This window comes from Gymnoscopelus braueri (genome assembly GCF_963280865.1).
Source record: "Gymnoscopelus braueri genome assembly, chromosome: 13".
NCBI lineage: Eukaryota > Metazoa > Chordata > Actinopteri > Myctophiformes > Myctophidae > Gymnoscopelus > Gymnoscopelus braueri.
The window spans coordinates 5,596,900-5,624,165 of NC_137615.1; the positions used below are offsets into that span (position 1 = coordinate 5,596,900).

General features: G+C 42.5%; 1 protein-coding gene across 1 annotated transcript in view; it reads left to right on the plus strand.

Annotated features, from left to right (window-relative positions):
* Window positions 1-3,072: 3,072 nt before the first annotated feature.
* grid2ipa (glutamate receptor, ionotropic, delta 2 (Grid2) interacting protein, a) overlaps window positions 3,073-27,266 on the plus strand; it is a gene marked incomplete at both ends in the record, with an annotated part of 88,296 nt that continues 64,102 nt past the window's right edge. The window contains 4 exons of the mRNA XM_080448106.1: window positions 3,073-3,154; window positions 12,547-12,800; window positions 17,381-17,719; window positions 18,622-18,776. Coding sequence (XP_080304232.1) covers window positions 3,073-3,154; window positions 12,547-12,800; window positions 17,381-17,719; window positions 18,622-18,776 — 830 coding nt within the window. The remainder of the gene's footprint in view (window positions 3,155-12,546; window positions 12,801-17,380; window positions 17,720-18,621; window positions 18,777-27,266) is intronic.

Here is a 27,266-nt window from a genome sequence, read left to right on the forward strand (position 1 = left end):
GTTTTAGGCTAGTGGTGATGAAGGAGGTCTGGTTGCAGACAAATCCCAAATTAATTCCAGACGTGAGTGCTTGTCTGTTTCATTTTTTTTTACGATTATCTCTGTTTTTGACCATGTTTGTCTGTGTGTGTGCACAGCTAATCTTGTTTGTATTTATTTTTCATTGGGATAGTGCTAGTGCCGGTTTGCAGTTGCATGATCATCGTTTTGGCGTGTACGGTTGTATACGAATCTTCAGGCACCAGCAGGTACAATCACACACACCTAGCAGATCAGTCAAACACTATAACCGAAATAACAACCTACATTGAAACTGTAGGATAAACAATGAACCTAGCATCTGTTGAAATAACATGCGATCTAGATTACATTCTTAACAGAGTGTTGTAGCTACTTGGTGTGGGCAGCCAATGGAAGGGGCGAAAAAATCTGTAATTTCTTTAGATTTCTTTGTGCTATTCAAAAATAGTGAACATTTTTGAAAATCTTTTAATATATATATTTTAAAGCAAACATTTGTCCTTTGTCAAATGTTCATTTGTCAAACATTTGACAAAATGTCTTCTAAATCCTAACAGTTTTCTGAAAAAACTATTGTTGCTATATCAGGTTTTTTTTGACCGCCGATCCCCATCCCAGAAGCAAAGATTTGAGTTAAAAATGTTGTTTAAAAAACAAGGTATTTGCAAAAAAAAAGATTTTTCAAAAATAGCAGATCTACAAGCTCATAGCGCGGCACTCGGTGCCGTGCTATGAGCTTGTAGATCTGCTGTTTTTGAATAGCCAAAGTATATTGCCAATGGAAGGGGTGGAAAAGGGGGGGGGGAGATGTAACAATGTTGGCTGGTTGAAGAACAGGCGTGCTGTGGGCATTCTGGATCATTTGGAGGTGAACATGTCCAGGATGGCCAGCAAGCAAGGAGTCAAAGTTTTAGATGACTGAGACCCGGATGAGGATCTGCATGGGCTGACTCCTGTGTGAGGAAGGGTCTGATGAGCCTTTGAATGCAGTGGTGTAAAGTAACTAAGTACATTTACTTCAAGTACAATTTTGAGGTACTTCTACTTTACTGGAGTATTTCCAATTGTCTATATTTTTTACTTCTACTCCACTACATCTCAGAGGCAAATATCGTACTTTTACTCCACTGCAATTATTTGAAAACGTACTAGTTACTTTGCAGATATAAATTATTACATTATAAAACATACATTAACCATTTCAGCCCTATTTTATACCTAGGCTATTTGAAAATAGCAGATCTACAAGCTCACAACGCGTCGCATCGCGACACGTTTGTGAGCTTGTAGATCTGCTATGAAGTAGATTGTAGATCTGCTATGAAGTGTAAACCTACTGAGCGAGTGAGCACTGCAACGTGTGCCTTGAATGAGAGCTGACTGGCAGGCTCTTGGCCTGTTGGAACAGAAGCCACCAGGGAGTTGCTTGTAGATCGGCTATTTTCAGAGCGCAACACCCGAGCGCAACCAAGCATAAGATGACGTGTCTTTTAGTTCTATCTCTTCTCCAATAGTCCCCCACTAACATTTTAGTCTAGTTTTTATTTGTTGACTAAATTGTCAATATGTTTAGTCGACAAACATTTTTCGTCATAGTTTTGGTCGACGAAATCCACACTGGTGTCAGTGTGTGTAATGTATAACCTTGAGCGCATCCGCGGGGCTGTGTGTGTGTCTCTGTTAACTGGTGCGCCGTGCGGGGGGCTGAGGGAGGATAACACACAGAGCTCTATATTCAGAGAGTTCTGCGTCCCTGGCTGGTGCACACTCCTCACTTTCTGGGTCATGTCAGAATGAGGGCCCCATCCAGAAGAGCAACAGAGGGAGAGAGAGAGAGAGAGAGGGAGGGAGAGAGAGAGAGGGTGGAAGAGAGAGAGGGAGTGGGAGAGGTATTTATAGAGAAATGGGGCTTCGCAGTACCTTTTTCTTGCGAAAGAATCATTAATCCATTACGACCGGGAACGCATCTGTGTCATTTTTCAAGATTTCTTAGGGCTATTCAAAAATAGCAGATATACAAGCTCATAGCGCGGCACCGAGTGCCGCACTATGAGCTTGTAGATCTGCTATTTTTTAAAAAATCATAAAAAAATTGTGCAAATCTTTGAATATATATATATTTTTAAGCAAACATTTGTAACTCAAATCTTTGCATCTGGGGGATTCTACAAATGTCTTCTAAATCCTAATCCTTTTTTTTTTTTTTTACTGTTTTTTTTTTACTGGTTTACTGTTATTATCAGTGGTTCTCAAACTTCTTCATGTCAAGGACCCCCGAAATGATATGTATTTGGCCGCGGACCCCCATCTGAAAATATGTTGTTCAAGGGAACCCCAGAAGCAAATATTTGAGTTCAAATTGTTCACTTAAAAATATGTATCACGATTTTTTATCATTATCTTTTAATTTTCTGCTACTTTTGAATAGCCAAAGTATAAAATAATGGTTATAGGTCAAATCTATAATGACACAGATGCGTTCCCGGTCTTAACGGGTTAAAGGACCAAGTGGAGCCTGTGTCCCAGTTTTTTTGTGATCAGCGCGTGGCGATAGGTTCTGGCTGTGGGGCTGGACCATCTTTTACCAGGATGGGGAGTCTGACTTTCAGACGCTCTCCTCCTCCTCTCTCCTCCTCTCTCATCCACAGCTAGAGACCACCGCTCCTCTAGATCCAGGACACAGGGTAATATAAGGAGGAGGAGGAGGAGGAGGAGGAGGAGGAAGACCTACATTCAACCCCACAGATGTGACCCACGGAAGCTAGGCTCCATTTGCCCCGTTTCGACCGGGTTCGACGCGTGCTGCGGTACCGGGTACGCGTGTGGGGGTTACCGGCTACGCGTGCTGCCGGGGGGTACCGGGTACGCGTGCCGCGGGGGCTCTCGTAGGAGCCTTGTGAAAAGGCCAAAGGGCCTTGGGTCGGGTCAGTTGCCCCTCTCAGTGAGGTCGTGGTGGGGCGGCGGAGGGGTGTCACCTGGCACCCTTTGGCTGCACGGGGCGTTTAGGGAGGGAGGCTGGCTGGAACGTGCCCCGCTGCCAACCGGGCCAGGATGAGGCGCTTCCTGAGCAGGAAGGGACGCTTCTCGCTTCGTCAGAGCAAGTCCGGGACCCGGAGCGCCGCCAAAGACTTCTGTGAGTCTCCCTTCTTTCTTTCTTTCTTTCTTTCTTTCTTTCCGTCTTTCTTTCCAGTGGTGGAAAGTAACTGAGTACATTTACTCAAGTACTGTACTTAAGTACAGTTTTGAGGTATTTGTACTCTACTTGAGTATTTCCAATTTCCAATACTTTTACTTGTACTCCATTACATCTCGGAGGCAAATTTTGTACTTTTACTCCACTACAATTATTTGAAATCTTTAGTTACTATAGTTACTTTATAGATTTTGATTATTATTACAAAAAAAACTACATTAACCACTTCAGCCCTATATACATTTCGGCCATTTGAAAATAGCAGATCTACAAGCTCACAATGCGTCGCGATGCGACGCATTGTGAGCTTGTAGATCTGCTATTTTGTATTTTCAAACGATTTTTATACATTTGAAAACTTTCTGCATAATGACATTCTGCATAATGAGTACTTTTTTACTTTTGGTACTTTAAGTACATTTTGATGCCAATACTTTTGTACTTTTACTCAAGTCAATTTTGAATTCCGGACTTTTACTTGTAACAGAGTATTTCTACATTGCAGTATTGATACTTTTACTTAAGTAAAGCGATTGAGTACTTTTTCTTTCTCTCTTTATTGTGCATCCAGTTTTGACCTGATATTTGATGACCTTCTCTAAGGCTGTGTTCAGATCGGTTACAGCCCCAAATCCTAAAGTCTGGCCTAATAGTCCAGATTTGAATCAGATGTTTTTTTTTATCAAGTCTAAACCATTGGTTCTCAAAGTGGTGGTCCGGGGACCCCTGGGGGTCCTTGAGGGGCTTCCAGGGCGGTCCCTCCCCATGCAGCAAAATGTGTTAATATATTTGAACCCCTTCATCCATAATTTTATACATTGGCTATTCCAAAATAGCAGATATACAAGCTCATTTCGAACATTATCGAAAAAATCTTGAGAGTGTTTGAATACTTTTGCATTTATTTAACACAAATCTTTCAGATTTGAACCACCTGATAGGTGGGTTTTTGATTTCTAACGGTGTGTCTCTGGGTCTGGGTCACTCTGGACACTCTGACAACGAAGCCTGACTTTACTGTAATATACGTCATACATGGGCAACGTGCGGCCCGGGGGCCACATGCGGCCCCCACCATCACTTAATGCGGCCTGCAGGTTAATATCAGAATACTGATATATTATTGATTTCAGCTGTTTACAATTCCAAACATGCAAACATGACCCGCTTTAATTACTTCACTCTATATTAGTAGCTTAATGACTAGTATTAACATTCTATTGTCTTTTTTTATGTCCAATTTCTTTGTATTTAAGTTAACACAAGTATAACTAAATGCATTTGAAATTAAATAAAAATGTTACCAATTGAAAAATCAGGATTCCAATTCAAAAATAGCAAAAATAGCCGATCTACAAGCTCAAAACGCGTCGCACTGCGACGCGTTTTGAGCTTGTAGATCGGCTATTTTTGCTACTTTTGTGTGACATAGAATGGCCCAAATATAGCGGCCCTCTCCATCATCAAAGTTGCATCACCCCTGGTATACAGTACGTCATCATACCGCGGCGTCGCTCGCCAGAAATAGCAGATCTACAAGTGGCGCCGTCATACGAACAGAGCATAAGTTAAAACCCATTCAACCCGGGAAAACATGAGCTTGTAGATCTATATATCTATAGATCTATATATCGATATATATATATATATATACAGTATATATATATATATATATATATATATATATACTGTATATATATATATATATATATATATATATATATATATATATATATATATATATATATATATATTATTTTTTAAGCGATTTATTTTTACTCAAATCTGTGCTTCTGGGGGGTCCCTGGAACAACATATTTTGAGATGGGGGTCCGCGGCCAAATGCTATTTCACTTTCAAAAATACTCTTGGTCATTTTATCATCTAATCAGGCTTTTGTGAGCCCCTCGGACAGTTTTTAAGTTGCTTGATTCAGTATTTAGATATTTGATGTTTATTTTATCAGACACGCCCCCTGCCTAGACAAACCCATTGTAACTTCAAACTCCATTTTAACCATGTTAGATTCACCAAGAACACCTGTTCTTGGTTCTGGTGACTCATATCGCCCTCCTAATACGTGAGGGGGCCGTGTTTTTTCAATTACTTTTTTCATTTATTTTTATCATTATATTTAAAATGTTTAATTAAAAAAAAAATGAAAAAAAGTAATTGAAAAAACACGGCCACCTCACGCATTAGGAGGGCAGTATGAGTCACCAGAACCAAGGACAGGTGTTTCTGATGAATCTAACATGGTTAAAATGGAGTTTGAAGTTACTATGGGTTTGTCTAGGCAGGGGGCGTGTGTCTGATCAAATAAACATCAAATTACTTAAAAACTGTCTGGGGAGCTCACAAAAGCCTGAGTAGACGATTAAATGACCCCAAAGATGTTTGAAAGTGAAATATCCCTTTAACATAATGGTGACGGCCCTGTTTGCCTGCAGTCTGAACAAAGCTAAGATGTTCCATGTAGAAGTGAAAGAGGCTGAAGGTGTGGGCTGGCATCTGGGTCACAGGATTCCAGAGTGTCTTTAGGTTGGTTGTGAACAGAGGAGAGGAGCCGTAAGCAATTTGATATTCAGCGCTGGAAAGTAACTAAGTATATTTACTCAGGTGCTCTACTTGAGTAAAACATTTTGGTACTTTTACTTATTTTTTCCAATTTTCAATACTTTTACTCCTACTCCACTGCATCTCAGAGACAAATATTGCACTTTTACTCCACTACAATTATTTGAAAACTTTAGTTACTACTAGTTACTTGTTTTGATTATTATTAGAAAACATACAGTAACCACTTCAGCCCTACAGTATATACATTTCGGCCATTTGAAAATAGCCGATCTGCAAGCTCACAATGCGCCGCAATGCGATGCATTGTGAGCTTGTAGATCAGCTATTTTCAAAAGATCTTTTATACATTTGAAAACTTGTGAAATGGGACATTTCTGCATAATGAGTTTCTACTTTTGGTGCACCTTTGCACTTTCACTCAAGTAAATTTAGAATTCCGGACTTTTACTTTTAACAGAGTATTTCTACATTGCAGTATTGATACAGTATTGATACGTTTACTTAAGTAAAAAATATGAGTACTTTTTCCACCACTGCTGATATTTGTGTTCGTTGTTCAAGACCTTTTACCGGACCATTCCACTGTGTCCTGATTTGACCTAGTATCAACAAATTCATTTGTTTTTTTACGTTTCTCCAGCTGGCTTACTTACGTCATTTCTTTCTCCAGTTGGTTTACTTACTGTAGGTCATTTCTTTCCGGGGCTCTTGGGAGTTTGATTGTTAGATTTTTTTTAATTAATGTTTTTTCACTCCGCCACTAATCATTGATACTGATATAAATGGTAAATAAAAATGGTAAATGGTGTATTTATATAGCGCTTTTATCCAAAGCGCTTTACATAGATTGTGCAATACATTCACCCATTCACACACACATTCATTCATACGCCGATGGCGGAGGAAACCATGCAAGGCACCAACCTGCTCATCGGGAGCAATTAGGGGTTCAGCGTCTTGCTAAAGGACACTTCAACACTAACTTTGGGGGAGCCCGGGATCGAGCTGGGAACCTTGCGGTTGCCATCCGGCAACTCTACCCCTGAGTCACTGCTAATATAACTTTATTCTGTTGTGTGATCCTCTTCATTTTATGGCGGTTAATTCTGGTTTTGCATTCTTTCTACATTTACCCCCCTATTTCTTTCTTTCTTCAACACCTTGATAACAAGATAAGATAAGATAACACCTTGTCATTCCTGACAGGCAATTAAAAGAAGACAAATAGATGACGAGGGCTGTGAAATGCAAATTAGTGAGCTTCGGGCCATGTATGTCCAACATGCCAACATTTTTCATCTCATTTTCACAACTTCAGTAATTCTCCACAAAAACAAAACCTTGGGCCTATACTCTGCAATGGTGTCACTCTGTCACATGATAAAACACGCTGTCACATGGTAAACCACTGAAATGAGTTCTGTGCGAGGTGTTTATGAGGGCTGGGAGCGTGCTGATTTTACACTTGGTTACATGTTGAAAATAGCCGATTCACTGAGCTTGTAGATCGGCTATTTTCAGAGCGCAACACCTGAGCGCAACCAAACATAAAATGACTTGTTTGCACCACTGGCAAGGGGCCAGGGGCGCACAGAGAAATGATGTAAGAGTACTTATAATTGTATTATTTTTTAGCAGAGGGAGGGAGAGGTTGCAAACGAAGAGGCTGGATTTTAGGAAGGGAGTTTCTAGCACTTGTCTTGTTAGGAATTGACATCATTCTATATAAACTGACCCAGCTAATGGCATATCTCAGAGGTGGGCAACTTTGATGATGGAGAGGGCCACTATGTTTCCACACTCACTATACTGTCGGGCAGACACCTCTGCCCGACACCTCATGTTTGCATTTTTGGAATTGTAACAGATGAAATCAATAATATATCAGTATTCTGATATTAAAGTAATACTAGGTAACGTTTTCAACAAAACTAAAGTTAAATTGTATATCTTTTGCAAGTGGCAAAAGTTTCACAACACCCACTCCGTGAATTTCACCCCCGGAAGCCTTTTATTTATATATTTTCTATTGAACGTGTACGGGGGGGACTTTCCCGGGAAAATGACGTTCCTGGCCAACGTCATGACGTCGTGGCCGACGTCCTCAGGAACTACCGCAACGGTTTCCTGTTTGGCCAGGAACTACCGCGCTATTAACAAAAAGGAACCTCACGCTGATTTTAAGATAATGTAGGATTGGAAGATCGAAAAAGAACAGAAAAAGAAAGCACAGCTCATGGTAACTAATGCTCCACTGGCTAAGAGAAACGATCCGTAGATAGTATAAAACAATTAAAAGATCGCTTTTTGAAACGCTTCCGGCTTCCGGTGAAAACGAATGGAATTCTGGGTAATCGAGGACTAGGGAAATTGTATGCAGTGACGGTAGTGACCAGCAGAGGTTGCTAAAAATCGTTATTTGTGATTCTGCATTGTACAACTTTAACCTGCGGGCTCACAATGCGTCTCATCGCGACGCGTTGTGAGCTTGTAGATCGGCTATTTTCAAACATCAGCACTTTTACTTTAGGTATACTTTAAGTATATTTTGATGCCAATAATTTTGTACTTTTACTCAAGTAACATTTTTGAACACAGGCCTTTTACTTGTAACAGAGTATTTTTAATCTTGTGGTATTGCTACTTGTACTTAAGTACAAATATCTGAGTACTCCTTCCACCACTGGAGGAGGAGCATGGCAGTAGGTCTGTGTGCAGATATAAAATAAGTGTCCCAGTCTTCGGGGACACGCCGCAGCGCAACGGTAGGTTCTGCGGTAAAGAGAATGGGGACAGTGACCAGGGGACATCCAGCACAGTGGACCGACCAGGTGCCAGCGTTCCTTCTGAAATAACCTCCTCTTGTTCCGTCCGCGGTTTTGCTCTTACAGTATGTAAAACAAAATGTGGTTAATATAGCATCACAATAATTTTAACCTTTTACACTTTGGGCTATTCAAAAATAGTGGATCTACGAGTGCCGTGCTATGAGCTTGTAGATCTGCTATTTTTGAAAGATCTTGGAAATTTGTACAAATCTTTGAATATTCAAAGATTGCTTGTACATCTGCTTTTTTGAATAGCCAACATATAAAACATGGATAAAGGGGTTCAAATGTATTATCAAATTTAGCTGGGGGCCCCTGGACCCCCCCGCCCCCCCACTTTGAGAACCAACCGCCTTATATACTTGGTCTTGCGACATTGTCGGCGCAGAAATAATGAAAAGAGCAGATCTACAAGCTCACGAGAGACGGTATATTATGCAATGTGGCGTGTGGAAATATAGTGGCCCTCTCCAGCATCAAAGTTGCCCACCGCTGCTCCGTGGGGTGAGTAATCGATAGAGAACTAGAAAAAGTGCTCCGCCATGCAGGTCAGGTAGGTTATTGTGGCCTCCTGGTGGCGCTATAATAGGCCAATGTGAAAAGGGTGCCATTTATTCTTAGGCCTTTCACGGCAATCGGACACTGCATTCATGATTTGTGTCATTTTGTTCCAAAAAAGTGTTTTTGCTAAATTAGACCTGCTGGTGGCGCTATAACAGGCCAATGTGAAAAGGGTGACATTTCTTCCTCGGTCTAGTGGGAATATGCGTGCAAAATTTCACTGAAATCGCATGCTGCGTTCATGATTTGAGGCCTTTTATTCAAAACGGACCAATCCTGCAAACTTTGGAAGCCAACCTTAGGCAATCAGGATGGAATATGGGAAATCGGACAGATCCGTGTTGATCACATGACTATAGAGATACTGTGTACCGATCTGTGTGATGTTTGGACAAAATCAGTAGGAGAACTGTCAAAAAATGTGTTTTGCACAAATCGGCCTCCTGGTGGCGCTATAACAGGCCAATCTGAAAAATGTAGGTCAGAGTGGCTGAAATGGCATCCAGGGAGTGTGTGTGCACAGTTTCGCAGTGACTGGGCCAACGGTGCCGGAGATTAGCTGCTCACAGACAGAAGGACGGACACACGGACGGACAGGGTGCAAAACATACTCTCTCGCCATGCCTTTCGGCCTGGCAGACACAAAAAGGCATTTTGGGGGTGAACTATCCCTTTTAATGTGTTGCAGTGCCACTGCCAGCGTACCGAGGTCTATGTGTGATTTGGTTCTGATTTATTTAAGGCCTATTTCTCACCGCTGCCATGCATGGCCTGACAGCTTGTCCCATCTTCCAGCCTGTCCTATTTAGACCGTTTGGCCTCCATTTTGAAGCTCACATTTCGCTAAAGGTGACACACAGGCAAATAACAAGACACGGTTGCTTACAGTGGTGTAAAGTAACTAAGTACATTTACTCAAGTACTGTACTTAAGTATAATTTGAAAAATATATTTTCTGTTTATTAAAGAGCTGGGGGGGGGGGCATAATAGCACTGTTTACAGTAGCAATGGTTACTATTGAAATATAGAACTGACTGTATCACTTGCAGCCTCATTAAGGGCACATCTTGATCATAATTTATGACAATGTCTCCCCCCACTGGACAGGACCTGTCACTGTACATTAACATTATTGGGGGTCTTTCTGCACTCTTCAACCAGTTTACGCAGCAGTTGCCATGTCTGCTTATTGTAAGCGACTTTGGGCTTGTTTTTCTGTAAAGTCGCTTGTAAATATTGGTAGTTGCAGCCCAGGTTGTGTTTCTTTTGGGCTTGTTTTCAAAGTGTGTAGTTGCTTGCTTCCTAAACTCACAACGTGTCGCATCGCGGTGCGTTGTGAGCTTGTAGATCGGCTAATATCAAATAGCTGATCGATGTGTATAGGTTTAAAGTACTCTTGGCCTATAGGTCGCTTCTTTTGGCCTTGTTTTCATAAACACAGGTTGCTTATTTTTCTCCCAAAATCTGACAACTTGCGAAATAATACACCAAGAGATAGAACGTCCTGTTAAAGTCATTATTGTTCTAGAAGTATAGAACAAGATGTGCTTATTCTGCAGTTTATTGGTCACTCAGTACTATAGGTATAATAGGACACTTTACTCTGCTGCTGTCTTTGTTTTGGCAATACACAGTCTTAAAGGAGCAGATTCTAAACCTCACAAATAAGTTGGTAAAAAGCAAACAAACAGAGGAATTATGGATAACTTAGCTTAATTGTGGCAGTTGCCTATAGTTTCCTCCAATCTGCATTTACTCACAGTTGTGCACCTCAAAACCCACTGTGGCACCACATTGCGGGTTTGTTACCTTTTTTGGGCGGTGTAGCCATACTGTGATTGGCTCATTAGTACACCCCTAGCTGTACTGTGATTGGCTGACTCTATTGGCTGACTCTATCCAGCACTGTGATTGGCTAGCGAGACACATGATGACATTAATAACTTTAAGTGAGCTTCCATCACTGTGATGACCACACCGCCCACTTCACACTGGGTGTGATTTTTTTTCTTTTTTTACTTTAATGCGGTTAATTTGGTTAATTTGGTTCAAAAAATGTACTCCATGAAGTGTAGATGTCGGAGGTTTTTTATTTTTATTTTTTTGTGATGAGTTTGTGATGGCCGCTCGTCATTTCTCCTGGGTGCTTTAGCCCCGAGGCACCCACAGTATGGGCGCCCTTGCAGTGATGGTTTCACTACATGAAAAGGGGGATAAACGTGAACAGTCAACATAAATGTTGATAGTGAATGAGTATACGGGAATCTGCTGTTGATGATTGAGTGGGTCTTGGTTCAGTGAGGTGGTAGAAAACACTGTTTAGAGTTGATGGTACAGCGTCAGAGATATGCTCACTCCCTTTGGGATTTGGGCTGACTCGCAGTGTTGATTTCGTCGACTAAAACTATGACGGAAAATGTTGGGCGACTACCTTTTTTCACTGACGAAAACTAAATTAAAAACTAAGCTACGATGACTAAAACTAAGACTATAAATATATTGACAATTTCATCAACAAATAAAAACTAGACTAAAATGTTAGTGAGGGATCTAGTGGAGAAGAGATCAGAAGTAATTTTATGTTTGGTTGCGCTCGGGTGTTGCATGCTGAAAATAGCAGATCTACAAGCTCACAACGTGTCGCGCTGCGACGCGTTGTGAGCTTCAGCATGCAACCAAGTGTAAAATCAGCCGTCAAGGCACCGCCAAAATACATTTTAGTGGACTAAATCAACTGTAGATTTAGTCGACTATAATATTATGATATTTAGTCGAAAACTACGACTAAAACATTTCAGGTGACTAAAATATGACTAAAACTAAATGGAATTTGATTCAAAAGACTATGACTAAAACAAAATCAACACTAAGTCAACTGCTGTCAAATTCAACACTACTGACTCGTCACGGGGGACATTTTTAGATGAACCATCGCCAGAAGTTTAGCCTGGCATAACCAGACTAATATCACTGCGTAGATATTAGTCTGGAATCTCTGTGTGGAACCTGCATTTCCGAGGGGCAAATAAAAAAAATGCCTCTGGTGAAAAACCCGCCCCATATTTGCATACTGGTCAGAGGAGGGCTTGTTGTCGTGGCAAGCAATGAACTCCTCTCTCTGGACACAAACAGCAGTACCTGTTCACCCATTCAATCCGGGAATACATCTGTGTCACTTTAGATTTCTTTGGCTATTAAAAAATAGCAGATATACGAGCTCATAGCAGATATACAAGCTCAAGCGCTACGAGCTTGTAGATCTGCTATTTTTGAACAAAATTGTGACAATGTGTGCATCTCTCTCTCCCTCTCTCCCTCTCTCTCCCTCTCTCTCCCTCCCTCCCTCTCCATCCTTCCCTCAGATCTGGGCCTGCCCGCCACCAACCAGAACTGGCCGGAGGAGTTCGGCTTCCGGCTGGGCGGCGCGGGCCCCAGCTACATCCTGACGGTGGTGGAGGGCAGCTCTGCCTACCTGGCGGGCCTGCAGCCGGGCGACCAGGTGGTGGACATCGAGGGCCAGGACGTCACCAACCTCAGCACGCCCGCCCTCATCGCCCTGGCACAGACCCTCAAGACGGTGCCGCCCAGCATCGGCGTGGTGTCTCGCATCGAGCAGGTACCGATCCATTGATTGATTGATTGATTGATTGATTGATTGATTTGATTGTTTGTTTATTTACTGTATTTACCGGGGACTCAGTGTTGATTTTGTCGACTAAAACTATGCCAAAAAATGTTCGTCTACTACCTTTTTTCACTGACGAAAACGAAATGTAAACGAAATAAAAACTAAGCTACGATGACTAAAACTAAGCCTAAATATATTGACAATTTCATCAACAAATAAAAACTAGACTAAGATGTTAGTGAGGGACTACGATACGATAATACGATAATACTTTATTGTCAGTTCACACTCGCATTTGTCTTGCGACGCAGCAGCCATGTATGCAACAATAAACAGTACACACATTTTGACATGACACAAGAAAACAAAACAAAATACATTCATAAAGACATACAAAGACAAGAGCAATGTCCACCTCTCAGCCTACCCCTGGCCTATAACTCCTGATTAAGCCTCAATGTCATCTGATGGACAAAGGACCTCTTCAGTTTGACCTTATTGTATGAAGGAACACTGTATCTCCTTCCTGAAGGCAGCAACCTATATTCTCCATACAAAGTATGGCTAGTGTTTGAAGTGATATTCCTTGCCAACCTTATCATACTGTCATTATACGTAGATGTATAGAGCTTCTGAAGTGGTTGTCCAACAATCTTTGAACAAATGTTCAGTTGCTGCAGCAGTTGTGACTTTAAGGCTACAGACAGACATCCATACCAGGTGGTACTACAGTACTGCAGAACACTCATAATAACAGAAGTGAAAAACAAAAGAAGAATCTGTCTACTAGCACCAAAAGATCTCAGACGGCGAAGGAAATAGACTCTTTGCTTTGTCTTCTTACCCACTGATTCAATCTGGTCTTTCCATGACAGAAGGTGGTCAATTACTACTCCTAGGTATGTATACGAACATACCTGGTTGATCTGTTAGTGTTCACTATGAATAGTAATGGGGGATCTGTGTATCTCTAGTGGGGCACCAAAAACAATCTCCTCTGTCTTTTTTGTGTTAATGATAAGAGCGTTGTTATCACTCCACTCCACCACCTTATTTACTCTGTATTGGTGCAGTCCAGGATCACTGGAACTATCCAAAAGAGAAATCAAAACTGTATCATCAGAGTACTTTAGAATGTATTGGTCTGGTTTGTCAGTGCGACATTCAGACAGACATTCCTCAGTACGACAGCTGTCAGTATAAAGGGTGAAAAGTACAGCTGAGCTTACACAACCCTGGGGAGCACCAACATTAGTAGTTAATGCTGCGGAGAGGGTTCTGTTCACTTTCACCCTCTGTACTCTGTTAGTAAGGAAGGAAGCATAAAAGTGAATTAAGTATGGATTCAGTTCCAACTGTACCATCTTTGACACCAGAATATCAGACTGTATTGTATTGAAAGCTGAAGAGAAGTCTAAGAACAGCACCCTTGCATGATTCTTATTAGACTTATCTAGGTGTTTTGTAATGAAGTGGTCCAGTGTGACAACCGCATCCTCTGTACCGCAACCTTTCTTATAAGCAAACTGACAGGGGTCGAATTTGTCTTTAGTTATACTCACAAGATGTTGCAACAGTATTCTTTCCAGTGATTTCATGATCACTGAAGTGAGAGCTATGGGTCTATAATCCTTATGTTCTTTTGGACATTGGATTTTGGGTAGTGGTTTTATGTGTGAGGTTTTCCAACACAGAGGAATTGTGTGTGTGTCTACAGAGGTTTGAAATATTGGTTGCCACACAGGAGCCAACTCAGATGCAAAGTTTTTGAGGAGAAAAGCACTGCACTCGTCCGGCCCATTAGCTTCCCTTTACTTGTTAGTACACCGAAACACTTTTCTGACATCCTCTTCAGTGATGACAATTCTGTCTGAGGGGGCAGGTGTTGTATTTCAGTGCACTTAGAGGAATCGCCTAATGATTCGAATCTGGCAAAGAAAGTATTTAGGTCATTAGAAAAGCCAAGTACATTATCTGTCACAATAGGTTTGGTTGGGGATGACATTCCTGTCATGGATTTCATAGTATCCCATGCCTTTTTGTGATTTTTGGCTTTAAACGCATCCTCTAGATGCTGTCTATGTGTCAATTTTGCCTGCCTCATTTTTGTTTTTAGCTTTTTTTCCGTCAATTTAAGTGCACCGAAGTCTTTGTTTATGAAGGCTATTTTCCTTTCATTTATTACATCTTTTATGTCCTTGGTCACATATGATTTATTGTTCGGATAGATTTTAATTTCCCTTGTAGGAACAACCAGCTGTACACAAAAATTAATATAATCATTTGTAATTGTGGTTATTTCGTCCAATGGACCATCTCTAAAGGTGTCCCAATCTGTACAGTCCAGGCATGCTTTTAGTTGTTCCTTGCTTTCATTTGTCCATGTCCTAACTACTTTCTTCTCCAGCTTTCCTCTCTTCAGTTTTGACTTATAAACTGGAGTCATGCACACAACATTATGATCAGAGGTCAATATAGGCGGCCCAACCGTGGCAACATATGCGTTTGGAATGTTCACATAACACTTGTCCAGAATGTTATTTTTCCTAGTCGCATCCTTAAAGTAATACTAGGTAACGTTTTCAACAAAACTAAAGTTAAATTGTATATCTTTTGTGAGTGGCAAAAGTTTCACAACACCCACTCCATGAATTTCACCCCCGGAAGCCTTTTATTTATATATTTTCTATTGAACGCTGTCGGGGGGGACTTTCCTGGGAAAATGACGTCATCTGGCCGGAAAACGGAGGCGGAAATGCACTGGTTTCCTGTTTGGCCAGGAACTACCGCAACGGTTTCCTGTTTGGCCAGGAACTACCACGCTAATAACAAAAAGGAACCTCACGCTGATTTTAAGAGAATGTAGGATTGGAAGATCGAAAAAGAACAGAAAAAGAAAGCACAGCTCATGGTAACTAATGCTCCACTGGCTAAGAGAAACGATCCACAGATAGTATAAAACAATTAAAAGAACGCTTTTTGAAACGCTTCCGGCTTCCGGTGAAAACAAATGGAATTCTGGGTAATCGAGGAATACGGAAATTGTATGCAGTAACGGTAGTGACCAGCAGAGGTTGCTAAAAATCGTTATTTGTGAATCTGCATTGTACAACTTTAACATACTGTTCAAATCCCGGAAACACGGTGTCCAGATAGCACTGATTTAAGTCTCCAAGCACGATTGCTGGTGTCTCTGGGTACTGCAGTTGCAGTCCGTGCACACAGTCAGCAATGGTTTTTGCTGCTTGTGCAGCTCTTCCTGGCCCTTTAGGAGGCACATAAACTAGAAACAGTAAAATGCACCCAAATTTGCGGGGAAGATAGAAAGGTCTTAAAGTCATGCCTAGGATCTCCACGTTGGGATCGTCGCATATCCTAAGTTTGACGGAGAAGGATCGACACCAGAGATCATTTATGTACACACATACACCACCTCTGTCCAGTCGTACCAGAGTGAATCCGGGGACTTCATAGAGTGAGTCTGGTTTTGATGGCTTTAACCAGCTCTCAGTGAAACAAAACAGTGATGCCTCACGAAATTCATGATTGTACCTGGTGTATGTCCGTATCGTGCCTATTTTGTTGTGCAGGGAACGCACGTTGGCCAGAACGATAGAAGGGAGTGGGGGGCGGGTGAATCTCCTCCGTAGTCGGTTCCGAATTCCCCCTCTTTTTCCTCGTCTCCTCTTCCTTTTTCCTCGGATCAACTCCACGGGGATGTTATCCAACACCGGTAGGTGGACGTGGTTTGCCGTTGTGTTCGGCTCCGGCGGCCGTAATGCCAGCAGTGCAGCTCGGCTGTACACACAGGCGATCCTGGTCGCGCCGTCTTCACGCCAGATGTTTGTGTTGAGTTGAGTCTGTTCGACCGACAAGCAGGAGTTGATAATCCATAGGATCAGCAGAGCTATTTCTACTGCTCTCATCTTGTATATCATGACATGTAACGGACATGTAGGCACACGGACAATACAAATAACTAAACAATAAGGCATACAAGGCACTCTGAGGTCGCGGTGCTGCCGCAGAGCAGCGCACACGGAAGCTCCAGCAGCTCTGCAGTGCAGAGCAGGGCAGAGCAGGGCAGAGCAGAGCAGAGCAGAGCAGAGCAGAGCAGAGCAGGGCAGGGCAGGGCAGGGCAGGGCAGGGCAGGGCAGAGCAGAGCAGGGCAGGGCAGGGCAGGGCAGGGCAGGGCAGGGCAGGGCAGGGCAGAGCTAGTGGAGAAGAGATCCAGTAGAACTAAAAGACAAGTCGTTTGTGGGTTTGCACTCTGAAAATAGCAGATCTACAAGCTCACAACGCGTCGCGCTGCGACACGTTGCGATCTTGTAGATTGGCTATTTTCAGCATGCAAACAAGTGTAAAATCAGCCATTACGACGCCATCAAGGCACCGCCAAGATACATTTTAGGTGACTAATCGATAGAAAAAAGGATTTTGGGGGTGAACTATCCCTTTAACAAAATCTGACCATATCTGACTGATAATTCACCCTAAAAACCCCAGTCAGCTTTGCTTTGACCACCACCTCCTCCTCCTCCTCCTCCTCCTCCTCCTCCTCCTCTCAGACCAACATCAACCCGGGGCCGGACGGTCGCTTCGGCTTCACCATCGTGGGGGACAGCCCCCTCATGGTGGAGGACTGCTCGCCCAGCGGGCCGGCGGGCCGCTGCGGCCTCAAGGCCCAGGACTACGTCATGGAGGTGAACGGCGTCCCCGTCAAGCAGCACGAGGCGGCGGCGGCCATGATCAAGGCGGCCCAGGGGCGCCCGCTCCGCCTGGGCGTGCTCAGCATGGCGGCGCGGCGGACCAAGCGCCTGAGCAGCAGCATGAGGGTGCTGTCCCAGAGCGTCCCGGACCCCGTCCGGGACAGCCGCGCCCAGAAGGCCCTGGAGTTCAACCAGAAGGTATATGAGCTATATGTGTTCATCATGTGGTGGGAAAAAAATACTCAAATGTTTTACCTTAAAGGAGAATACCACTCATTTTCACGTCTTTAACACATCGAGTGCCATAAACGGTCCGGACCGTTTTTGAGGATACAAACGAGAAGTGCCGAAAACGGTCCGGACCGTTTTTGACCCAATTCTATTTTTATACGAGTGGCCCACGTGGGGCGCTAAAACGAAACTTTGACATCACCCAAGGAGTTTCTGAGAAGAAGAGGCTGGATGTGGCTCCATGTCAAAAATCCTTCCGGTCGGCGTTTTCAATGTTATCTCCTTGACTAAAAGCTTAATATCTCCATTTCTTTTTAACGTGGTGGAAACGAGCCGTTTTCGATCGGCGATCACGCTGTAATGGAGGATCGCGTTGGAAATATTATTGTTCCAGGCGTTAGTCGGGACCCTCCGCCGTCTCGCACGCACGCTTTGTTTACATGCACTTCCGCGTCGGGGCTTCCACTGCACGAAACGTATAACGCAAGTGGATGGAAGAAATGCAGGCACTCAACGTATAATATTTTAATAAACCTCTGGCACCCAATGTGTTAATACACCTTAGAGCTGTTGTGTGGAAATAAGAAAAAAGTGTCCCCCCCCTCCTTCTATGTTGCCTAGAACTGGAGAATTGATTGAGGTCATGTGATCAGTGACATACGCATGGTGTACTTTTGGCTCCGCCCCCTCAGCCAAACCTGAGCCAAACGACATCAATCAAACCTGACACACGCGTGTGTGTGCGTGCGGCCGTGCGCGTCAGGTTTGATTGATTGAAAACTTTATTAGTCAAACATGCAAACAGCACGGAGGGCTAAAAGGATAACACAGGATGTTTCCATTGTGGTCCTATGTACTCAACCAATCAGGTGGAGGAGGTGCTGGGGGAGGAGCCAGACGTGAAGGAGGAGCTGTTCGAGGTGCTGAAGCAGTACGCCACAGAGAGAGACGTGGACAGCCTGGCGGACGCTCTGCCAGACATCCTCATCTCTGACCAGCACCAGCAGCTCATCGACAGCATCAGGTATGACCATAGAGTTATAATAATATCTAGAGGGCGGATTGCCCCGCCCCCCAGCTATTGAGGCTATGTGTGTGACATCATCGTACCTGGAAGTTATGCTGGAACGCCTACTGAGTGGCAAACAAATACTTTCTGGCCTTGACAGCCCATACATCTAAACAGAAACGTCCTATCTGAATTAACCGATGTAAACTCACCAACATGGCAGCTCTACGGAAAGCTTGAATTATCCTCTTTCAATCTGCAAACACCGTAGAGATGTTCTGAGATACTTTCTGTCAATACATCCTGTGCAGGTGATTATTTTGTGTCAGAGTTTGGAAGCGCTTGTTTTCAATAACACAACGTCCTGCTTAGGGGTGGGACGATATGGGTACCTCACGATACGATATGTATCACGATATTAGGCCCACGATAACAGTATATATCACGATATCTGAAAATGCCGATATATTCCGATATCACGATATATTGCATGAAATTTCACCAACGATATATCACGATATCTGAAAATATCGATATATCGCGATATCACGATATATTGCATGAAAATTCACCAACGATATATCACGATAGTCCTTGTATTCAATTCATAAACACATAAAATAGCACCAAACAGTTCAAAATCATCATTACACAAATACAGAGACACAAAAACAACGTATCACAAACTTTAATTTTTTTTTTTTTAATATCGATATTTTCCGGGAGGATATCGATTATTTATCGCGGGAGAAAGTATCGCGATATATCGATATATCGATATATCGTCCCACCCCTAGTCCTGCTGCATCCTGCATTATGTGCAATTTAGAAACAGGTGGTACGCAGGACCGTTGAGTGATTTCCAACGAGCGCTTCCAAACTCCAATGTTCCGTGTTGCTCAATGTTTTGCCACTCAGTCTAGATGATGGGGCGTGTCCCGGTGGAAAAGTGATGCATGTGCATACTCGCTATTCATTTCTATGAAATTGCTCGGTGGCGTTTTGAAGCATAGACATATAAAGGTAGACGCCTCCTCCGGCTCTGAGGCGTCTGTATCTCGGGCGTGCACCAGCTTCCGCAGGGCAAGCGGGAAGCTTCTGCGTGTGTCACAGAAGGGGACGTTCGGTAGGCCAATCAGAAGCCGGTGGGGGCGGGTCTTTTCGTAAGAGGCAGCATTTTAAATGTGGAAGTGTTGCTATAGTACGATTTCCCAACACATTGTGTGATGTCTACACTTATAGCAACCTCTGATGCATCCAGAACACATTTAGCTTCATTTAGGCAAATGAAGCTCATCTCTCTTTCTCCACTATCTTCTCAATCATGAGTCGATCAACATTAAAACACGGTAAATTTGAATATTGTTTGACACAAACCCTAACCCTTTGTTCAAAAGTAAAGGGTGAAATATATATATATATATATATATATATATATATATATATATATATATATATATATATAGTGTAACCGGAACGCTCGCCCCAAAACACGCTCGCCCCCATTTTTCCACGGACCGCCCGCCCCCAGCGGTTCTTGTTTTTGTTTTACTGAGTTTAAGGTTAGGAATACGTTTAGGGTTAGCCGGTTAGGCCTAGTTCTACTGAGGTTACGTTTAGGAATAAGGTTAGGTTTAGGCATAGTTTTACTGAGGTTAAGTTTAGGAATAAGGTTAGTTTTACTGAGGTTACGTTTAGGAGTAAGGTTAGGTTTAGACATAGTTTTACTGAGGTTACGTTTAGGAATAAGGTTAGGTTTAGACATAGTTTTACTGAGGTTACGTTTAGGAATAGGGTTAGGTTTAGACATAGTTTTACTGAGGTTACGTTTAGGAATAAGGTTAGGTTTAGACATAGTTTTACTGAGGTTACGTTTAGGAATAAGGTTAGGTTTAGACATAGTTTTACTGAGGTTACGTTTAGGAATAAGGTTAGGTTTAGACATAGTTTTACTGAGGTTACGTTTAGGAATAAGGTTAGGTTTAGGCATAGTTTTACTGAGGTTAAGTTTAGGAATAAGGTTAGTTTTACTGAGGTTACGTTTAGGAATAAGGTTAGGTTTAGACATAGTTTTACTGAGGTTACGTTTAGGAATAAGGTTAGGTTTAGCCATAGTTTTACTGAGGTTACGTTTAGGAGTAAGGTTAGGTTTAGACATAGTTTTACTGAGGTTATGTTTAAGAATAAGGTTAGGTTTAGACATAGTTTTACTGAGGTTATGTTTAAGAATAAGGTTATTTAGACATAGTTTTACTGAGGTTATGTTTACGAATAAGGTTAGGTTCAGGCATAGTTTTGGGGCGAACTTTCTTGTATTCATATACTATGCATATTTAAAAAATGATATAGGCCTACTGTATACAGTAACTTGCCATTAATATTTTGCCATGCCATCATAGAGTTGGTCGATATGATGTTTGCATATCTATACTAGTATACATACTATATACGATACAGTATGTTTATGGATTTACTGTACATCTACAATCATGTGTTTTTTCTAAAACACAAACCTTCCATTATATCGTGGAAACCTCATATGTCCAAAACTGTTCTTTTCAGGATTCAAATTCAAAAACATCAAAAGTATCAGATCTACAAGCTCAAAACGAGCAGCAGCGATATGATTCTGCACCTCCAGCTCTGTTTGATTGTGGTGTGAATAATAATCCTTTGTTTACTAAAGACCCCCCCCCCCCCCCCCGGTTGGCATGGTGATGGTGGCACCTTTCATCACACGCTGTCTTCATGACATTTGAAGTCAGAGCCACAGGCAGGCAGGCAGGCAGGCAGACAGGCAGACAGACAGACAGACAGGCAGACAGGCAGACAGGCAGACAGGCAGGCAGGCAGGCAGGCAGACAGACAGACAGGCAGGCAGGCAGGCAGGCAGGCTGGCAGGCAGACAGGCAGACAGGCAGACAGGCAGACAGGCAGACAGGCAGACAGGCAGGCAGGCAGGCAGACAGACAGACAGACAGACAGACAGACAGACAGGCAGGCAGGCAGGCAGGCAGACAGACAGGTAGGTAGACAGGTAGGTAGACAGGCAGGCAGGCAGACAGGCAGACAGGCAGACAGGCAGACAGGCAGACAGGCAGGCAGGCAGGCAGGCAGACAGGCAGGCAGACAGAACATTGTGAGCTTGTAGATCTGCTATTTTAAAATGGCTGAAATGTATATAGGGCTGAAGTGGTTAATGTATGTTTTGTAATAATAATCAAAATCTACAAAGTAACTAGTAACTAAAGTTTTAAAATAATTGTAGTTGGAGTAAAAGTACGATATTTGCCTCTGAGATGTTGTGGAGTAGAGGTAAAAGTACGGAAAACTGGAAATACTCAAGTAAAGTAAAAAAAGAATACCTCAAAAGTGTACTTAAGTACAGTACTTGAGTAAATGTACTTAGTTACCTTACACCACTGCTGTATACAAACACTTTGTTGCTGGTGGTTTTTTGAGGGACGCATGCATGCACACACACACACACTCTCTCCTGACACACAAACACGCACGCACGCACGCACACACACACACACACACACACACACACACACACACACACACACACACACACACACACACACACACACACACACACACACATCCTTTGATTTGATCTGCGCAGGAAGCAATGATGTGTTGCTGTATCAGGTGAGTGTAATCGCTCAACACAAAACACTCTGTGTCTCTGATCGCATCGTGCAGATTGCCTCTGTATAATATTCCTATATTAACACATCGAGTGCCAGAGGTTTTTTAAAACAAGCCACCACGAGGACCCGGATGTAATCAAAAGGTGGACTGGAACAATGATATTTCTAGCACGATCCGCCATTGCGGACTGATCGCTCGTCGAAAATGGCCACGGTAAAAAGATATGGAGATATGGACCTTTTTCTCAAGATCCCATCATTGGAGAGGACGGAAGTGACGTTTTTTTTTGGACTGGATTCACATCCGTCCATTCCTTTTTAAAGGGTCCTAGGATGATTCCTAAGTTGCGTTAGAGCGCCCCCTTGTGGAAAATAAATATAATAAAAAAAACGTCTATAGCCGGTTTCGGCACTCAATGTGTTAACTGTGGCGTGATGATGTGGCAGTTGGCTTCGAGACACGGTTCCTCTCTCTCTAGCATCGATAATAATGTTTGCAACTTTTTTGCTATTTTTGTGAATTTGAACAGTTTTGGACATATGAGGTTTCCACCCGACAGAGACGAAAGGTGTTGTGTATGATAGACGGTACATCAGTGTTTGGGTATCGCTCATGGAGCGGTTATCACTTTCATACTGTCATGAGAATCATTGTGTTTGTAATACCATGCTGGACCATGTTGTGTTCCCTTCTGGTCCATTCTGGAGCACAACCTTCATAATTATGACAGTGTTGTCTTGCCTGGAAAGCTGCCTGTTAAAAAATGCATTGTAATGTTTGTTTAGCGAAGGAGGCGCGTGGTGAATTATGCATTACAACGGTGCTGAGAAAACAACAACAACAAGGATGAAATGAATGTTGGTGCAGTTTCATTTGGGTGTTATCATCTCAGATAGATTTCATCACATCCAAGGGATATTTCACTTTAAAAATCATCACACGCTGTCTTCATGACATTTGAAGTCAGAGCCACAGGCAGGCAGGCAGGCAGGCAGGCAGGCAGACAGGCAGACAGACAGACAGGCAGACAGGCAGACAGACAGGCAGACAGGCAGACAGGCAGACAGGCAGACAGGCAGGCAGGCTGGCAGGCTGGCAGGCAGGCAGACAGGCAGGCAGGCAGACAGACAGACAGACAGACAGACAGGCAGGCAGGCAGGCAGGCAGGCAGGCAGGCAGGCAGGCAGGCAGGCAGACAGACAGACAGACAGACAGACAGACAGACAGACAGACAGACAGACAGACAGACAGACAGACAGACAGACAGGCAGGCAGGCAGGCAGGCAGGCAGGCAGACAGACAGACAGACAGACAGACAGACAGACAGGCAGGCAGGCAGACAGACAGGCAGGCAGACAGGCAGACAGGCAGACAGACAGGCAGGCAGACAGGCAGGCAGGCAGGCAGACAGGCAGGCAGACAGAACATTGTGAGCTTGTAGATCTGCTATTTTAAAATGGCTGAAATGTATATAGGGCTGAAGTGGTTAATGTATGTTTTGTAATAATAATCAAAATCTACAAAGTAACTAGTAACTAAAGTTTTAAAATAATTGTAGTTGGAGTAAAAGTACGATATTTGCCTCTGAGATGTTGTGGAGTAGAGGTAAAAGTACGGAAAACTGGAAATACTCAAGTAAAGTAAAAAAAGAATACCTCAAAAGTGTACTTAAGTACAGTACTTGAGTAAATGTACTTAGTTACCTTACACCACTGCTGTATACAAACACTTTGTTGCTGGTGGTTTTTTGAGGGACGCATGCATGCACACACACACACACTCTCTCCTGACACACACGCACACACACACACGCACGCATGCACTTTAAAAAATATATTAATATATATAAATGTATTGTCTACTCAGGCTTTTGTGAGCCCCCCAGATAGTGTTTAAGTTGCTTGATTCAGTATTTAGAGATTTGATATTCATTTTATCAGACACACCCCCTTCCTATACAAACCCATTGTAACTTCAAACTCCATTTTAAACATGCTAGATTAATCAAAAACACCCGTCTTTGGTTCTGGTGACTCATCCTGCCCTCCTAATACGTGAGGGAGCCGTGTTTTTTAATTGTTTTAATTAAATTAATTAATATTTTTTCATTGTCCCCAAAAAATATAAAAAATAAATGAAATAATAATAAAACACGGTCTCCTCGTGTATTAGAAGGACAATATTAGTCACCAGAACCAAGGATGGATGTTTTAGATGCATCTAACATGGTTAAAATGGAGTTACAATGGGTTTGTATAGGAAGGGGGTGTGTCTGATAAAATGAATATCAAATCTCTAAATAGTGAATCAAGCAACTTAAAAACTGTCTGGGGGGCTCACAAAAGCCTGAGTAGACGATAAAATGACCCAACTGTGTTTTGAAAGTGAAATATCCCTTTAAGTGCAGGCGCACCATGACCAAGTTGAGCTTTAAGTATGTTTAGTTTAGGTAAGAGCTGTTTATTGTCTGTGACTTTCTTTGACTTTCTCCAAGCTGTTTTTGTCACTTTTGGTGGTCATTGGCTGCAGTTACATGGACATATGTATTCATTCAGAATGAACTCATTCCGAACTGTTTACATGGAACCTGAATAAAAGTATTCCTCGTTTACATGAGCCAAAGCATTCATTCGGAATTTAACTTTTGACATGTGCAAAGTGGTTTCTCGCCCTACGCCCGGGCATGGACCAGGTGCCGCCCGACTCCACTGTCCGGGGCGGAGCTTCCCCTGGTGGGCATGGAGAGGAGGCAATAGCCCCCTTGTGCCTCTGTGGCGGAGGTTTGCCGGCCGTAGGCAGGCTGGGAAGCAACGCACCGACTCCTGCCAGGCAGCGTTGTATGCGGTGCGAGCCTGCGTTCCTTTGTTTTCGCCGTTTTAATGCGAAAGTAGCAGATCTACAGTTTTTTTTTGTATTGGTAAAACTTAGGCTAGCCTACTACTTGTCACATTTATCATGTAGGCCTTTTTTTATTTAAAAGGCGTTTCATCTGACTGAATAGGTAAAGATTGTTCCTCCATCACAGGCTCAGATCCTCGGAGCATCCGTTCTCCTGGACAAGTCTGGGCTTAACCATTACAGTATAAGCTTATTAAATGACACTATTAATCATTCATTTTATCCCGCAGGAGCGAGCGCTTCTCAGCACCAACCGTGGCCGACGCATACAGAGACATAAATAGACTTATGCAGTCTTTGAATTAAAGTTAAAAATTATAACAATTTGAGATTTGATAGGTAATTTTCGGCGGAGGAGCGTTCGGAATAAAGTGTTTATATGGTAAATTCCGATTGGTATATACCGATTCAAACGGTATATACCACCCCTCCAAACCTGAATGAAAATTCATTTAGATCAGACTGGAATGGAATATTCTATTCCCATTGAGGTGTTTACATCAACATTTTTATTCTGAATGAATTCATTCATTCCGAATATAAGTGGAATATACCTAACCTGTCCATGTAACCGCAGCCAATGTGACCTGTTGTAAGCTTGTAGATCTGCAAGTTTTTGGTGAAGGGATTTTGTGTAGATAGCTTTGGGGGACCCCGGCCTGTAGATTTGATATTTTCGCTGATTATTTGCCCCAGAATAGTCATGCTATTTTACTCAAGTCAATTTTGATTTCTGGACTCCACACGCTCTCACACACACACACACACACACACACACACACACACACACACACACACACACACACACACACACACACACACACACACACACACACACACAGTCGGAACACACCTCGTAAACCTGGACCGGCCTGGTCCTGCCTCTACCCCCCTCCCTCCACAGATCTACCCCCCACCCCTCACCCCCCTCCCACAGGATGGGTTTCTATTTTTAAGCAGCCTACTTCTTTTAATAAATTCTCTCTTAGGTTTCTGACGCACTCGCCGACTTCTTAAATGGCTCAACAAACCCAGGGGTTAAAAGCAAGTGCTGGAAACGTTTGAAAGTATAATGCAGCAAAAATAATACTGCCTTAAATATAGTTATGCTTGGAATGTCATCATCATTACAGCTCGTTAAGTCAGTCGTTAGTTTAGTTTGTTCATCTGGTACGACTGTTGGTGCTGATGTGGACATGGTTCTAGCTGTTCTATTGGACTGTGGGGGCCTGATGCTGATGTTGCCTTCTCTTCAGTGGTGGAAAGTAACTAAGTACATTTACTCAAGTACTGTACTTAAGTACAATTTTGAGGCATTTCTACTCTACTTGAGTATTTCCAATTTTCTATACTTTTACTTCTACTCCACTACATCTCAGAGGCATATATTGTACTTTTACTCCACTAGAATTATTTGAAAACTTTAGTTACTAGTTACTTTGTAGATTTTGATTATTATTACAAAACATACATTAACCACTTAAAGGGGAATTTTGGACTAAGGTTTTCTTACCTTTTCTATGACGTTATGATATCTTAGGATGAATGGTACAGTAGAAAAATTTCATATAGTATAGTGTTCATAGTGACTGAACACTATACAACCAAAAAAAAAAAAAAAAAAAAAAACAGAAGTCTCGCTAGACGAGATTGAAATCTCGAGATTTCAATCTCGTCTAGCGAGACTTCTGTTTTTTTTTTTTTTTTTTTTTTTTTTTGGGACAGTGTTCGGTCACTATGAACGTCAGATCTCACCAAAAAAATATACAAAAAAAGCTATTAAAATATGTGATCTAACCTAAGGCCTATCCGCGCACCTTTTAAGCTGTGGCGGCTCAGGGGTGGAGTTATGAAATTTTTCTACTGTACCATTCATCCTAAGATATCATAACGTCATAGAAAAGGTAAGAAAACTTTAGTCCAAAATTCTCCTTTAAGCCCTATATACAC